The sequence below is a fragment of the Athene cunicularia genome (genome assembly GCF_003259725.1).
Source record: "Athene cunicularia isolate RWA chromosome 7 unlocalized genomic scaffold, athCun1 chr7_part1, whole genome shotgun sequence".
Taxonomy (NCBI): Eukaryota; Metazoa; Chordata; class Aves; order Strigiformes; family Strigidae; genus Athene; species Athene cunicularia.
The window spans coordinates 23,123,281-23,138,731 of record NW_020799107.1 but is presented as its reverse complement, the minus strand read 5'-3'; the positions used below and the strand labels follow the sequence as shown (position 1 = coordinate 23,138,731).

General features: G+C 37.8%; 1 protein-coding gene across 1 annotated transcript in view; it reads left to right on the top strand.

Annotated features, from left to right (window-relative positions):
• Nucleotides 1-15,451, top strand: part of CNTNAP5 (contactin associated protein like 5) — a 218,841-nt gene that overhangs the window by 156,235 nt on the left and 47,155 nt on the right. Inside the window, exons 14-16 of the mRNA XM_026852489.1 lie at nt 5,187-5,343; nt 14,276-14,403; nt 14,575-14,745. Coding sequence (XP_026708290.1) covers nt 5,187-5,343; nt 14,276-14,403; nt 14,575-14,745 — 456 coding nt within the window. The remainder of the gene's footprint in view (nt 1-5,186; nt 5,344-14,275; nt 14,404-14,574; nt 14,746-15,451) is intronic.

Genomic DNA, 15,451 nt, shown 5'->3' with positions numbered 1-15,451 from the left:
GATTTAACAAAAGCTTTTTTTTTTAATGTTGAAAAGGTCAAAGGGAAGATTTTTGGTTTTACTTCAATTTAATGTTTAATATTCTGATAAAAAAGGCGATTAAAATGTTGCAATGGAAAAAAATCAAGCATGGGAAAACAAGACTTTGGTAAACTCTTACAAAAAGTATTGAGTCACAGTTTTCCCTTGTTCTCACTCTCCTACCCCTTTCTCCATTTTTCAAGAGCCTTTTGAAAATAGATTAGCTGACATCGTAATTTGTACTCTGGATTGGCCTCTGGATTCAGTTATTCAAGTTAAAATTGCCTCATATACAAATGTGTGTGTGTATATATATAGAGAGAGAGATGTATTAAAAAAATATGCTAACTGCTTGTTTCACATAATGTTCAATGTATCAGGTGAGCCATTTGCAGGATTTGATATCGTTGAAGTGGTTAGTGCAAACAGACATTTTAGATTTCTGAGTGTGGTAGCAAAGAATTGGCTTTGATTGCTTTATGCAATTCTACAATTAATATTTTCCTAGTTTTCACTATCTCTTGGTATGCGAATCTTTCCTTTTAAGAGAAAACAGCATAAATGTAAATTAATCTGTTTTCATCAGTAAGATGTATAGATGTAAGATTTAACAAATTCAATTCTGCTTAAATCAGTTTGATTTTGGAGAAAAAACTGGAGATGAAGACTGCCAAGAGAATGTTGTTTCAATACTATATAGTTTCAGTGTTTCAACAGACAGAAACAAATAAATTGACTTGCTGCGGTGTTGGAAAAAACCTACAAATTACGTGTTTTAGTAACTTGGGTACCCCAAAAGCCTTTACCTGTGTTAGGGATATGCAATTACTTTATATAGCACTGGAGTTTAACAAGAGATCCATTTTATCTTGTTATATTTCCATCATTAGATTTTTGTTTGCTGCGGTAAAAAGAACCACCTGGCAAAAGATGCAGACAAATCTTGACGAGTATTTAAAACATAATGTTAAAAATGCCTGGCTTTGTTTTAACTCATGGTGTATAAACATAAAAGCCAATGCTAAGTCTTTCTGCCTATATAAAGGTAAACTGAGTGCACAGAAATTGCTTGGAATTTATATACAGAGTAATTTAGTCCTGGATGCCGTTGGAATGTGCTGCTTCTCCCCCCTCCTCCAGCTCCTGAGTGCCTATACAAATAATTTTTTACAAAATTCTCTGCTATTTAAAACATGAGAAAGACTAAAACCTTTAAAAATATCTTGTATTGCTAGCAATGTCAATGCCTTCTAATATAGAAAATGAGATAACTGTCAGTATAAGTGAGATCTAAAAGGACAGACATTTTCCTGTAAGCTGGTAGAGGGACACCGAGTATGTGTTCAGCCATTCTTGTCACTGGAAGAGCCAGATACACATTGTGGGTGAATTTGATCTCAATCTGCATCTCCTTCTAAGGATCACTGGGAACAACCTCCATGTATCTGCTATTCTCTTCATAATCCTCAGCCTCTGTGCTTGTGAGCTGTACAGTTTGTGCCGGCCTTGCTTCTGCTGAAGCAGATTTCATACAGGGAACTAAGAATGAACAGTTTATTTAAGCTCATTGATAGAGCAGGTACTGGAGATCTGCTGAAGAAGTGACATCTGGAAGGAGCTTACTCTCTGTGCCTTGCTGGATGGAGAGAAAATGAGTTCTTGTCCCTGTGTTTCAGTGTTGTATATGCCAGAGTTTCCAAAGTCTCACCTGGCTATTCAGTAGCTATTGAATAGACCAACAGACCACAAAGGACCTGGCTACGAAGACAGGTAGAGGGAAACATCAAGATGATCAACTGAGGATTCAGAAGGCCTATGCCACCCTTACTTTGTGCCGCCTGTGCCTGGCAGTGTGAGCAAGTAGCAGTACTTGGGTTTGATACAAAATGCTGTCTGCCTGCTCAGTTCTTTTATTCAATATCATATTAAATTATGGTAAAAGCACTGATGTAAATATCGCAGCTGTCTGTAGAGGCTTCCAGACAGCATCATCACAGAAAGAGTTATTATCCTCTGCAGGAAATAATTTTTTTTTTTTACTTTTTTTGAGGATGTTCTTAAAATTAAAACCTTCCAAAGGCAGCTTGAGCAGTACCGGAGGAAGTCACTTGAAAGAACCTAGAAACTAGTCTCTGTTCTTTTACAGGTGGATTTAGTCACTGGGAGCTTGTTTGCTTTTCTTGGTTCAGGATTTTTTTCACAAATATTCTCCCTCAGAACCATAGCATGGAATTCAAGGAGAACCTCAATAACTTTATTATTGCTGATTTTTTTTTTCATAAATAAAAATGCATGGAAAATAATACTTATATTTGTGCAGTAGGCTTTTGACTACCTTTTTTTGACTAAATAATGTATGACTAGGTACAGTGTAAGCCCAGAATGAAGAACTAGTAGCATTTGTTATGTAATGGACTTTTTAGCTTAAAAATTGGAAAGTGGAATTCCACTGACCTATGTAACTATTAGTTTATGGGGCCATGTTAACTCCTTGATTAACATCACAGACTTTGTGGCTTCAGCACAGAAAGCTAGTTAATTAATTTTGAGGTGGTGGAGAATTGATAATGGTCTGAAAAAATGGTAATACCATAATTACAGAAGTGAAGATACTGCAACAAATCTACAGATTTAGAAGAAAGAATCTTAACCGGCACCTGTTGGCCAAACTCAATCTCAGTGCAAAGCATTCTCCAGCTCTGCCAGGGTATAGCAGTGTAAACTTTCTGGAAAGAACTCAGGGATATATTAATTGGCATTGCTAGTGAAATATTGCATTACTTCAGCATTACAGGTATATGACATACAATATATGTTTCATTAATTCCTAAACACTTCCAATGTTGCTGAAGTATCTTAGATTTAAGAGCTTTGCTGAATAGCTCTGTGATTTCTCATGTGTTAAAAATTAAGCATGTAGAAAAGAGTTTTGAAGAATCAGGGCATAATTTTCCTTAATACTACAATTGATTTCTAAGGGACTAGTTAGGAAGAAAAATTTACTCGTCTTGAGTAAAGGGTGGCAGAACTTTGCCTTATAAATAGAATTTTTGAAAAGACACTTTTTTTGTAGTCTGTTCCCTTGACAATCTGAGATTGTTCCTTATAAAGTTGAATGCTTTATTTTTTAGCATTGTGTTTAATTTAGTTGTGACTCGAATTGTGGTGCTTCTACCACTTCCACAGTCTGTATCATAAATCAGAATGTGTATGTGTTTCCTTGGTATTGCTCAATAAAACAAATAACAACAGATCTGAAAAAGACATCAGAAAACTACTCATTCTTAATTCCTGTGAATGGTTGCTTATTTTACTGTTATATTTAAGTATATCATTATTTCTGCCAGAAGAATGACACAGGTTGAATTTGATTAATGGATACCATTATTTGCTGATGGCCTGAAGGATTTCTCTTTATCTAAATAATTTTTCCAGAATGGGTACTTTTATAATTAGATTAAGCACTTCTGCATAATATCTATTTCAAATCCTAGACAAATCACACTTTTATTCAATTAACATTACAATTCCAAGCTTTACCAAGTAATTTCCCAATACTATAGTATAGACCTTTTTCACTGGCTGCAACAATCAACTTCTGCAAGAAAATCAACTGAAAAGAGAGAAATATAAATGTGTTGACAGTAATATGAGATCTAAAATGAATGTGCACATTTTTGTAAGATGAATCCTTAGATGTTCTTGAATTGTGTTTTTCTAATGAGTACCACTGGGTATTGGTCAAACTCGTCATGTCTTAATTGTTGGTATCATGAGAATGGAGTTACTCTTCCTATATTTATTTTCCTTTTTTCATGAATTTACAGTTCATCAGTCTAAGCTTAGAAGGAAAACAAATATGAATTAATTTTGCCAAGTGATTCTAAAACTCATTTTAATTAGTCCCTTACATTCTACAGTTAACCTTGATTGCGTTTCATATTTTAGACTTTCTTGCTTTATATAATGAGGAATATTCCATACTAATAATGCTAGTAAAGCAGAAGAATAAATTGATACATTTTTCTACATTAACGGTGCAGTTTATTTTTGCAAGCTCCTTTGATCAGAAAGTCTTGATATGTCAATTTTGCTAAATTTTGCCTTCTACCTATATGTGTAACTGATTACATTTCTTGATTTAAGGATTAAGAAGTCAATGAAAAAGTTATCTGAGCTGGAAGACAAAGTCAATCTTAGCAAAATGTTAATCCGTGGATATCATTATGTCTGAATCTGCTAACTGTATCTATTAATATTTAATGCTTAGTGTATAACGGATTATGAAATTTAAACAAAAGCTATCTTGGTTTATATAAATACATAGATCTTAGAGCTCCTGTAGATAGAAAATAACTTCACAGAGACAAATTAATTCCCAAGTAGGGATATCTTTTTCCCCACTTATGTCCTACCTGAATCCTTAATCTAGGATATTTTAATATTTTATGGAGCTTTGCATTTGTAAATTCCACCCTTGAAGAGCACATTAAAATCCCTAGTCCTGCTCCCTTTAGAAACCAATCCAAATTTTGGTGTTTGTTTTGAGAGGAACTGTATTAAGTGTATAGTAATAGGTCAGTTTGTGTGTTATTTCTGAAGATTTTTGCTCTTTATATATGAGTCTTAAGGTAAAAAATCCTGACCTACGAGCCAGAGTCTTCTTCACAAAAGGTAGACTCTGCAAGAGGTCCTTGGCCAATACTGAGTGGTTCAAGACATCTGTGCAATGTGAATTGTGCAGGAGAGTTGTTTTCAAACTCCTTCAGTGATCAGATCTCCCCTCTAGCATCCAGAAACACTGGACACTGGTGGTGCAGACAGTGGTGTTGGGTTTGCACGTCAAAAGTCTTTGCAACTGAAATGTGCCAAGGTTCTCATGGGTGATTGACACATGAGCCCTATGGGGAAAACATCTGCTCCCCAGACTGAATGGGATTACCATAGAGCTGTTGCTTTCTCAACATGATTTCCATAAAATGGAACTTGGGCAAAGTTTATGGTTTGTTACTTCATCTGTAGTTCACATCTTTTCTTTCAGTATTAACATGTCCATCTCCATTCTCTTTTTCATTCCCAGGATAATCCAATTTGCTTATCAAGTTCTCTTTCTCTCTCTTTTTCTCTTTTCTCTTTTTTCCCCCCTCTTTTTCCCTTTCATCCAGATGGAATGCCATTTGCTTGGTGGGTTGGCCGTGCCAATGAAAAGCATCTTTACTGGGGAGGATCTCTTCCGGGCATTCAACAGTGTGCATGTGGACTGGAAGAAAGTTGTCTGGATATGAGATATTTTTGCAACTGTGACGCAGATAGAGAAGAATGGTAATATTTTTAACATGTGTATAGTAGTGTCTGTGTGAGAGCTGGGGATAGCAAGTAGGGCAAGAAGGCTTAAATCTATTCCTGATTCACAACTCAGGAAACTTGAATGGCATCAGTATGGTCAAATGAGAATGAAAGTCAAACTAGAATTTGGACTTCTGATTTCATCTTAAATTTCTTATTTGAACCAAAGATGATATCTGTCTGAAGCAGATTGCTGAGATGGGTTGTCTTCAAAAAATCTTTCTTGTTGAATACCAAATCCAGTTGTTTTATTTGTTTAAAAATTTCCATTGATTCAGTTAGAACGTTGCATGAATAAAGGCTCTAGGAGGTTGGTGGCATGGGTATACATCAGAGCAGAAAATTCAGGCATAGATTATTTGGAATAGAGCCAAATTCAGGTACATCCAGCTAAAGAACAAGAAATCTGTACTATCAAAAATACTTGTATTTTTCTTATGAAACAGTATAACTGTATGTGCCTCAACTTTCTTTTACATTGGGTCCCAAGCTTTTTAACATCAATGGAAAGACTTCCCTTGGCTTCTGTATGCTTTGGTTTAGTCTCCATGGGAAGTTTTAGATTTACAGTACGAACATTCAAAGCCTTCTTCGAGTTCAGACCTTTGTTGTACCCCAGTGCTGCATGGTTTTGTGAAGGCCACCTCACAGGCTTCTCCCATTCTCTGCACCTTGAGAGACTCTCCAGCAGTTGAGAGCTAGTTTCAATTAATGCCGTACCTGTGTTGGAGCGTACAAGAATGCTAGATGAGTGTTGTTGAAAGTACCATTTGAAACACTGTGAAAATACATGTGGAAACTCTGCTTCATCCTTTCTCCCTTCTGGACCACTCACTGATGGAAGCTGCTGCCCTTTCTTTAAAAAGAAAAGATATTTTAACCTCAAGTAGTTCAGAAATTATGAATCATGGAAACAGACAAGAAATGTCTTGTTGTAATAGGCTTCTGTATTTGAAATAGTTTCTGAATTATCCCTGTGAAACCTTCACTTAGAATGAGTAGAAAGCAACTATAAGGGGTCTTGAAACAAACAAAAAAAGAAATCAGAAATTACTTGTCACTGTAAGTGTTGGGCTTTTTTTGGTTGCTCAATTTCCGGACAGTGTGATTATTCACTTGGACCCTTTATATCCCTGGGGTCACTATTCACTTTCAAAAATCATTGCTGTAGGAGGATTTCTTCAGGAAGATCTTTATATAAATGTTGCTTTATGAATCTGATTTGTATAGAAGGGCCTTACTGTGAATGTTTATCTTTTGTGTTTGGTTATCAGATGCACTTTGGTGAGGTTTGCACATGAGCATCAAAAGCATCTGCTTTCACTGGTGCTTGGCTCTTTTCATAATCCACATTTCACTTTCGAGTGAGCTGCTAGTCAAGCAGAGCAGGGTGTTTTACTCTGCTCAAGACCATTGGGGCTGTAGTCTGAGATTGCAAGAGAGTATACTACTAGACTGTACAAACCAATGCAAGGTGAAAGCTAAATGCCGTTTTATAATGTTTCAGCTAAATCTCCTAAGGAAATGAGACCTAAGTGAGTTATGCTGTGGGTGTTTATCTCCATTTTCCCCCCACACCCAATGATTTTGAACAAGCAGACACATTTCAAACATCTTTAACAGAGAAAGAGAAATCTCAAAAGTATTAGAAATTACACATTCAATGAAAATTTATGCCAGGCTGAGGGGAAAAAGCCAATTAAAACCCACAAGAAGGAAGTTAAGGAAGCATACACTTTTATTAGATTTTGGGAACCCCTCATGGGAGAAAGATGTTGAAAATCATGCTTCATTAGTTTTGCAGCTTACAGAGCTACTTGTTTCTCCTAATTTCATTATGATAACAGGATATGCATAGAAATTTCCTCAGCTAAACTGCCTACTGTTTGTTGGTTTGGGGGTTCAGGTGGTTTGTTTTGGTTTTTAATCCATTTGAAATTTGGACTTTGGTAGTATTCTAAATTGCAGGCTGCCTTTTTAAAAGCTAACAAAACCCTGACCTTTACAAAGAGTTTCTAAACATAAGAAATTTTATGCCTCTTGAAGATTTCTTTTGTGTTTCTCTGCTAGAACACTAACCCCCTGATATATAATGAGCATTTGAATCTGAAACCTGCTGAGATCTGAACTGTGACTTTAACCTGCTATACATTATAGTGGAATAAGCAAGACAGCAGTAGATGCATTTATTTGCCTTAGCATGAAATAAAATGGGTGCTGCAGAGTGGAAAACCAGAAAATCATTTTTGCTCCTTTTAGATAAATCAGGCTGTTCACTGCAGCTCCGAGGTAGGAACTCACCAGAATAGCTGGAGTGTCCTTCTGAAGAGGAGACAGGCTTAGGATTTTGCTTTGATTTGGTTTCCGTAGACTAAATCTTGGGTGCAGAAGAAGCTAGTAATTTCTCAGAGCAGCAAAAGAAACAGAAAACAAGAGAAAACAGACCTGAAAAATGTCTCGAGCCAGGTGTTTGGTAGCACACAATATGCACTTCTATGCACACTGACTTCTAAATTGTATCTAAGCAAACACCTGAGCCAGCTGCTATCTCTGGGCTCTTACTTGACACCAAGTTAGTCCCCCTTGAGTTATGTTGGCCAGATGAACAGGAATATAATTGGTTGAATGCTATATGGAGAAGGCTTTTGTATTTTTCACCGTTCTTTTTATTAAAGCATTCTAGTGAAAAGTATCTTTTTCCATCCAGCTCCTCACCATGCTTCCAAACTGCAGCATGATGACAGCTGATTCTGTCACTGCAGAACAGTGGAGCATCTTCATGGTATTTGATGGAGAACAGCAGAAGAACTCTGCTGAGGGAGCAGAGGCATAAACTGTCACCCTGACCCAAGCATAGGATAAGCTTTTGCTAGTGGGTGGAAACATTCATAGAAATCCAGTGGCTGCAAGCTGAAGCTAAATCTAGTTCAGACAATATTGTCTTTCTCTCCCTTCCCCAACATTGAGAATAGCTCACTGTTGGGACAAGCTATGTATAGATGAGATGGATTTGCGATTGTCTTTCAGAAGATATGCCCCGTTTCAAACAGGAGGCGCATTCTTGATGCAGGCATTATTGGGGAAAGGTGTTGAACTGATGTAAAGAATAAAGCATTTCTGAAATGCAGACAGGGTTGTGTTGTCTCAAGTCCATTCTAGAGATGTTTTGGATCCTTAAATACCTCTTACAGGTTGTCTTTCTTCTCAAGCAAAATCTTCTTGCCTTGGCAATGAAAGTCTTGCTGCTTACCAAACCTTTCATTTAAACAGGAAGAACCTCTTTCATGCCATGGTGGCACATGACTACCCTGAAGTCCATTTGCTACTTTGGTCTCTCTGTCTGGAATCTGTTTTCCACTTCAAATGCAAACACTTGATTGAAGCCAGTCATCAAACCAAACCTCTTTCTTACGGACTGCATTCAGCTGGAAACCTTGTGAATTTGGAGAACTTTACAGTTTTTTATTTTGTACAGAAAGAGTGCTATCTCTGGAAGTTATTATGTACAGGGAGCTCAGGCATTTCAGCAGTGTGGTGGATAGTGTTGATTCCAACCAGTAGCTGGTTGTCCATCTTTTATTTCTATTCTCATAGAATCACTATTCAGATTGATGGGAGTATCCTCTTTTATTTTCCAGAACAGCCTTCTTCACTGGGGAACTAAGCCTTTAGGTCTTCCCATTTCCAAATTAACATTCATTCACCTCTTTACCATGCCTTTGGGGTACTGCAAGCAACAAGGAAGCCACAGGACATGAAAAGAAGGCAGAGGGGGGATATTACTGTCAGACCCACTTTGGCTCCCAGAGATATATTGAGTATATCCAGCCTTGTTCAAGGGGGAGCAAAGCCACGTGGAAGCAAATTAAGCCTTCTTTGGATGAGCTATATTTGTGCAAAGCTGTGCCAGAGTCAGGATGCTAAAACTGGAAGAGCTGAGGAGAGCAAGGCAGAGAAACTCAGCTGCTGACAAGCCCAGATTTGACAGGTTTTGTTTGCTTAGCCTCTATCCCGCACTGAACCCGTTCCCCCAGAAGCAGTGCAGGCAACTCCACAGAGCCTGTGAGCTCATAAAAAAACCCTGCCGGAGGTGACCTGGCCTGTATAGAGCTGTCTTGGATATCTGCCTTCATGACTGCATTTGTCAACAAACTAGAAAAGCTGCCTGCAGAGACCTGACTGTAGCAGGCCCCTGAGGTGTCAGGAATCAGTTTGTTACTATCATTACCAAACTTTTTCTCTGTACCTCTTCTCTAATTCAGCAAAATATAGCCATTGTATCTTGCCTTTAACTATTAGGTATGTCCCTTTCTGATGCTGTTTTTTTCTTTATTGTGACTCTACATTATTTTACCCAGTTAAGAATTTTTGGATGCAGATGCTGGGTAAGATAGCATTTGAAATGTACTCCTTTGGATTATTAATGATCTGTCCTGCACAGGGCTCAAAACTTTTTCTAATGGAAGCCTGTCTCACTTGCCCATTCCTCATGCAGTTTATTGACATCTGATGATGATAGTATTCTTTTCCCCAAATTCATGAATGTCTGTACTGAATATCTGAGCTACTGAGGCTCAGACCCTACCAGAGTTTTCATTAATGTACAACAAGAAAATGTACCAATAGGGGATCATATGAGAAGAAATTATATTTAGTGGCACCACTGTTCTACCATCTGTTAGAAAAAATATGGAAACAGCTACCTAGAGATTACCAATTTATGATGGTTTACACTGTTAGGATACCATAGAGTGAGATTTTTTGAGATTGCTTTTATTAGTAGCCAGGAAGAAGAAAAATAGTCTCATAATTTTACCATCAAAATAGTTATTTGTCATTTACAGGTAAGACTACCTGTGCTACATCTTAAAGTATCCAGTAGCTGCACTGTTACCTTTGGCACTGCTGCACTTGCAGCAAAGTTGGGGTTTTTTTCTGTTTGCCCTACTCCCCCATGCATAAAGTATTTGTTTGATGTGTAACATGCTTCATAGCTTATTGAGAAAGTCCTTTGGGTAGATACAGACATTAATCTTCAGAAACAGATGAATAGATAACTTCCAACTGTATTTAATACCCATAACTAAAAATATTTCAGTGATTTAATTTAAAGGGCATTATTGGATTTGTTTTGTTGTGGTTTTGCTTATGGGAAGTACAAATTAATGCTACCCTTTATGCAAAGAGCTCAGAAACATCTGTTCATGGAGGGTGATTTCCACCCTCAAAAAGCATTCAGATTCTCATCTGAATTTGTGCTGAACTGACTGCCAAGTCAGGTAAACAGAAGGTCTACTTCCCAAGTTCGTTATTTTATTTGCATCATTTTCTGCATGTACAAGATTCCTTTCAAGAAAGGGATAAAACCTGCTTTATTTTTTGTGAAATCAGGACTTAACTTACATTCCTGACCAAGGAGCATCCCCTCCCCAGGACCCTCCTGCAGGCAGGACCCACCCATTGTTCTCAGTACTGAGGAGCAGGACATAGCATGGTACAAAAGGCATGCTTGGTGGAAGTGGTCAAAGAGTGCTGTGTAACTTGTTAAAAGAAATAAAGTATTGGTTTTGGCTAACCTGAGAAGCTAATGTGGAAAACCAAACAGAATCTGGTTTTAAGTGTATGTGAACTGCTAAATTAAAATACGTATAACTGAAAACTAGCTCTGGGAACAAACACAGCAACAATGACTCTAACAGGGGTTTATTTATGTTTAAAAGACAAAATCATGTATATGCACATCATGCTGCAGATGCTTTCTATCAGAAAATAGCACTTTTTTTTTTGAAAGCTGTAGTACATTAAAAGTGATCCCCAAGCTCCCTTCAGGCAAAATTCCAAATGTTTTGTCCAAACCCTGAATTATTTGTATTTTGTAGTGCCACAGCAGTGCCTCCAGGAAATTACTGTACAGGTGCATGAAGCTCTCTTGCTCCTCTCTGAGGCATAATACACTATATTTGAGGCTGCCATGGTGTACCACATAAAGAGGAATCATGGTGTTTCGTAAGAAATGGAGTCTGAACTAAGTTCCTCTTAAAGAATACCAAAAATTTAAGACACTCAAACTTTATCTCCCGCATAGCACCTTCAAATCTCTATTCTGCTTTTCTTAGCTGAAACAGGTGTTGACTTTTCACCAAAAACTTGATTTCCCTCCATGAAATAATAATAACAAACTGCAACAATAGTTATGTTGTTCACGTCATTAACACATTCTTGGGAGGGGCAGAATGTTTTTCTAATGGGTTTTATTTCAGTGTCTTCTTGTATGAGAATACATATCCTTGCACAAGTATTTTTTTCCATGTGTGAGAGACTAAAATACATAAAATGTGCTGTTTGAGCTTCAAGAGAAACTTGATTGAGTTTTCAAGGCATTAACATAAAAGTGAAGATTTTTATTAGTTCTAGAATATTTTTCTTTCTCACAGTTGAGCTATGCTACTAAAGTTCTCTCTGACACTGGCATATAACTAGTAAAAACTCAGTCATAAAATTTGATATAAAAGAACTTCATGCAATATAACAGAATATCTAATAAGCAATGCAGTTTTCAGAGATGTGGAATAGATATCTTTAAAATGTCACCATTTCTTTTTTTTTAGATATCTTCAGTAGTAGCTGTAGGAAGATACTGATTTTTATTTGAATACTGATCATATCTAGTCAAAAGACTGCACTATTTTTTGAATGAAAATAAATTTGCAGGAAACCTCCCTAAATGTTTTGTGATTGTTTTTTTACTTTATTTTGAAAGAAGTGAATGCCAGCTTACTTATTCATGTGTATATTGCATATTTTATGTCTTCTTTCTATGCATCTTTCTGCTTGCCTTTCATTCATTCTGCCTACTTTTCTTCCTCCCACCCACTGAAACAACTTAATTATTGAGAAATACTCAAATAGTTCGGCTTTTGTTACAACTGTCTCATAATCTGTTGAGAATGTTTACACTAACTTTCGAAGACTGATACAATAAGCTATATGAGTATGCTGTTGAGAGACATGCATGAAGAGATTTGGAGACCATGTACTTTTGATTCATACATGGTATTTTTCCTACTGAGTCTGTATTGAAAGCATCACTCTGCCTCATGCCTGGGAATTTCATCTTGCTGTACTTTGTAATTATCTGCATGTCAGACACCCACTGAAGCAATAAAAAAATTTAGGGTTGGAGAGGGTACCTCTCCTTTTCCCCTTGGAATTATGAGACAATTAAGTGTGCTGCATGCAATTAGAAACAATGAAAAATAAGTAAAATGTATGCAGCCTTTTTCAAAAATATCAAAATACCTCTTCTCTTTTTTTTCTAACATCAATCAGAGTAGAGCACTTAGCCAAGCAAACATCTGAGGTTGTGTATCAGAGCACAGCTGCAGTGTTCATCCTGATTATTATTTTTTGCTGAAGTCCTGGGTCCCTTCCCACAGCTGGAACTATAATGAGAGGTACATTTGTGGAAGGTGGCATTATGAGCAGCATATAGGTAGTCTGGGCTCCTGCTGGGATGTTAGACTCTTTTGGCACTGGTATCACTCAAAAAGTGATACCTGTTTCCTAAGGCTTATGTCATACCTGCCTGAAAGAGAAGTGGGTGTTAAATTTGGATTATTGCATTTTGGATCTGGTCATTGTTGCCATCCTCATGTGCAGCATGTAGTCTTTCACCTCTGAGTAGACAGGTGAGTTGAGTCCCAACCCTGCATGCAGATAGCTGAGCCACACAGTGGTAGGGATCCTCTTTTCCAAAACTGTTGAGATTCATCTCCATTAAGGATGCTCTGCCAGTCCTGTGTACCCAGATGTACACAAGACCTCAACCATGAGAAAAAGAGCTTGGAGAAGAAAACTCACCACTGTGGAGATAAGATATGTTAGCACTCACCTCTCTATAATCAATTGATAGAGGAATACCTCGAGAGGGTAGTTTGGCTCTGTTAAGGTCAGGGTTGGATGCCTGTGAGACTCAGTTCAGTTCATGAAGTACAGTGGGATGAATGCACAACTGTATACCCTGCCAGAGTCAAAGCCACTAATCGGCTTAGGGACTAGAGGGCTGCCATGAAACGCTGTGCTGCATTTTGAGGACAACAATTTGCCCAGCACACTCAGAGTAAAACCAAAGAAATGATCCTTTAGGAATCTTTCTTTTCTCTTGCTCTCTAGCAGCTGTGTATAAGTTAGTCACAGCTGAAGAATAAGCCCAGCTGATACAAACAAAAGGCTGTAGGTCGACAGTGCAGTAAATCAGCCTTCAGTATTTCAGTCGCTGAACTGAAATTTCCACAGGGATATAATGCAAAGGACTGATTCAGTCCAAACTCACTCTGCCAATTCAAACATCTTTGTGCTAAGTCAGTTGCGTACCAGCCATCTCAAAGTTGGATTGGGTAGTCTGGCTGCCCCGTGCCAACAGCACGCTGGATCAGGTATCACGTGTTCTCTTCCTGCATGGATAAAGCATAAAGCCAGCATAAATGCCATTATCTCTCTCCAACTAACTTAGCAGAAATGCAAACTTGGGTTTAAACCTGTTCCACATCAAATTCATCCTGCCAAGGTAACCCAGTAGAGCCCATTTTACATTGATGTCCATCAGGCAGAATGGCAGCACTCGGCTTCACCGTCATTCTGCACAGCTGAAACAGTTACACTCCATACCAGACAGTATCGTGCATCCAAACACAGTGTCTTCAGTTATCAGTATTATGTATGAGTATAGATCGTACATGTGCATGTATGTATCTTAAGCAGTGTGCACCAGTCACAATTCTTCTAAGTAATTCCGCTAAAGACCTTTCATCTTTAAGTAAGCATCTTTCAAATACTGCCTTGTATAAGGAATGTTGGGGATTTTCTCTGTGGCTAATCCATCTCTTTCTGTTTGTTTATTATAATCCAGGACAAATGATACCGGCCTCCTTGCTTTCAAAGACCATTTGCCTGTAACTCAGATAGTGATCACTGACACAAACAGATCAAATTCTGAGGCTGCTTGGAAAATCGGCCCTTTGCGTTGCTATGGAGACAGTGAGTACTAGCTCTTCTCAATTTTGATAGGTACAAAATGTTCCCTCTTTGTTGGTTTTTTTTTTTTGTATTTTTAAAATGTATTTATCTGATGAAAGGTGGCTTTCCACATGCAGCTTGCAGCTGCTGTCCTGTGCCAAATAACTATAGACAAGGGGGTTGTGTTTTCAGGGCAGTTCTGGAACGCTGCTTCTTTCAACACGGAGGCCTCCTACCTGCACTTCCCCACATTCCACGCCGAGGTCAGCGCGGACATCTCCTTCTTCTTCAAAACTACAGCTGTCTCTGGAGTATTCTTAGAAAACCTTGGGATTAAAGACTTCATACGAGTCGAAATAAACTGTAAGTTTCACCATCGAGAATTCTTGGTGTATTTGCCAAATTTGACAGGTTCAGGGAAGTAGGAAGGACATATTTTCTTATGTCTTGAGATGGCTGGAGGTGCCTGAAAAGGATAAAATGGAGACACAAAGACTCATTAATCTAGACTTACCTACCTCTCCTGTCAGAGTTCCCCTGTATAGCCTTGGTCATTACACTTAATCTTGTTATGGTTAGATTTATCTTTCTTAAAGAGGTGAATGAATTTACTTTTTCAACACTGCTGTTAAGTATTTTTTTGCTCTTTAGAGAAAAAGCTACTCATTAAATATACCTGTAGACTGTAATTTTAGTTGAGAGGTGGAAAATTTAACACAACCACGCTGATGGTTTTATTTATTTATGATGATACTTTTATTTCTGTATCAGCAACATACCCAGTATGATGCAGCCCTAGTGTTTCAGAGGAACTTAGTGTGTATGGTACAACTACGAGGTGAGAGTCTTTGAAGGACAAGATGCTAATGCATGATACATCAGTCGCAGTTGTAATGGGCCTTGAATACTTCAAAATCTAGTAAGTAGCTGCAGTATAACTGCTACTCAGTATATAAAGGAGAGTAGCAGGGAACTTAATTAGTGAGGTTTTGCTTCACTCCTGATGACCTCCAATATTTACTAGTGACAAAAGAGTACTGTGGATTGGACATGAAATGCAACTTGTGTA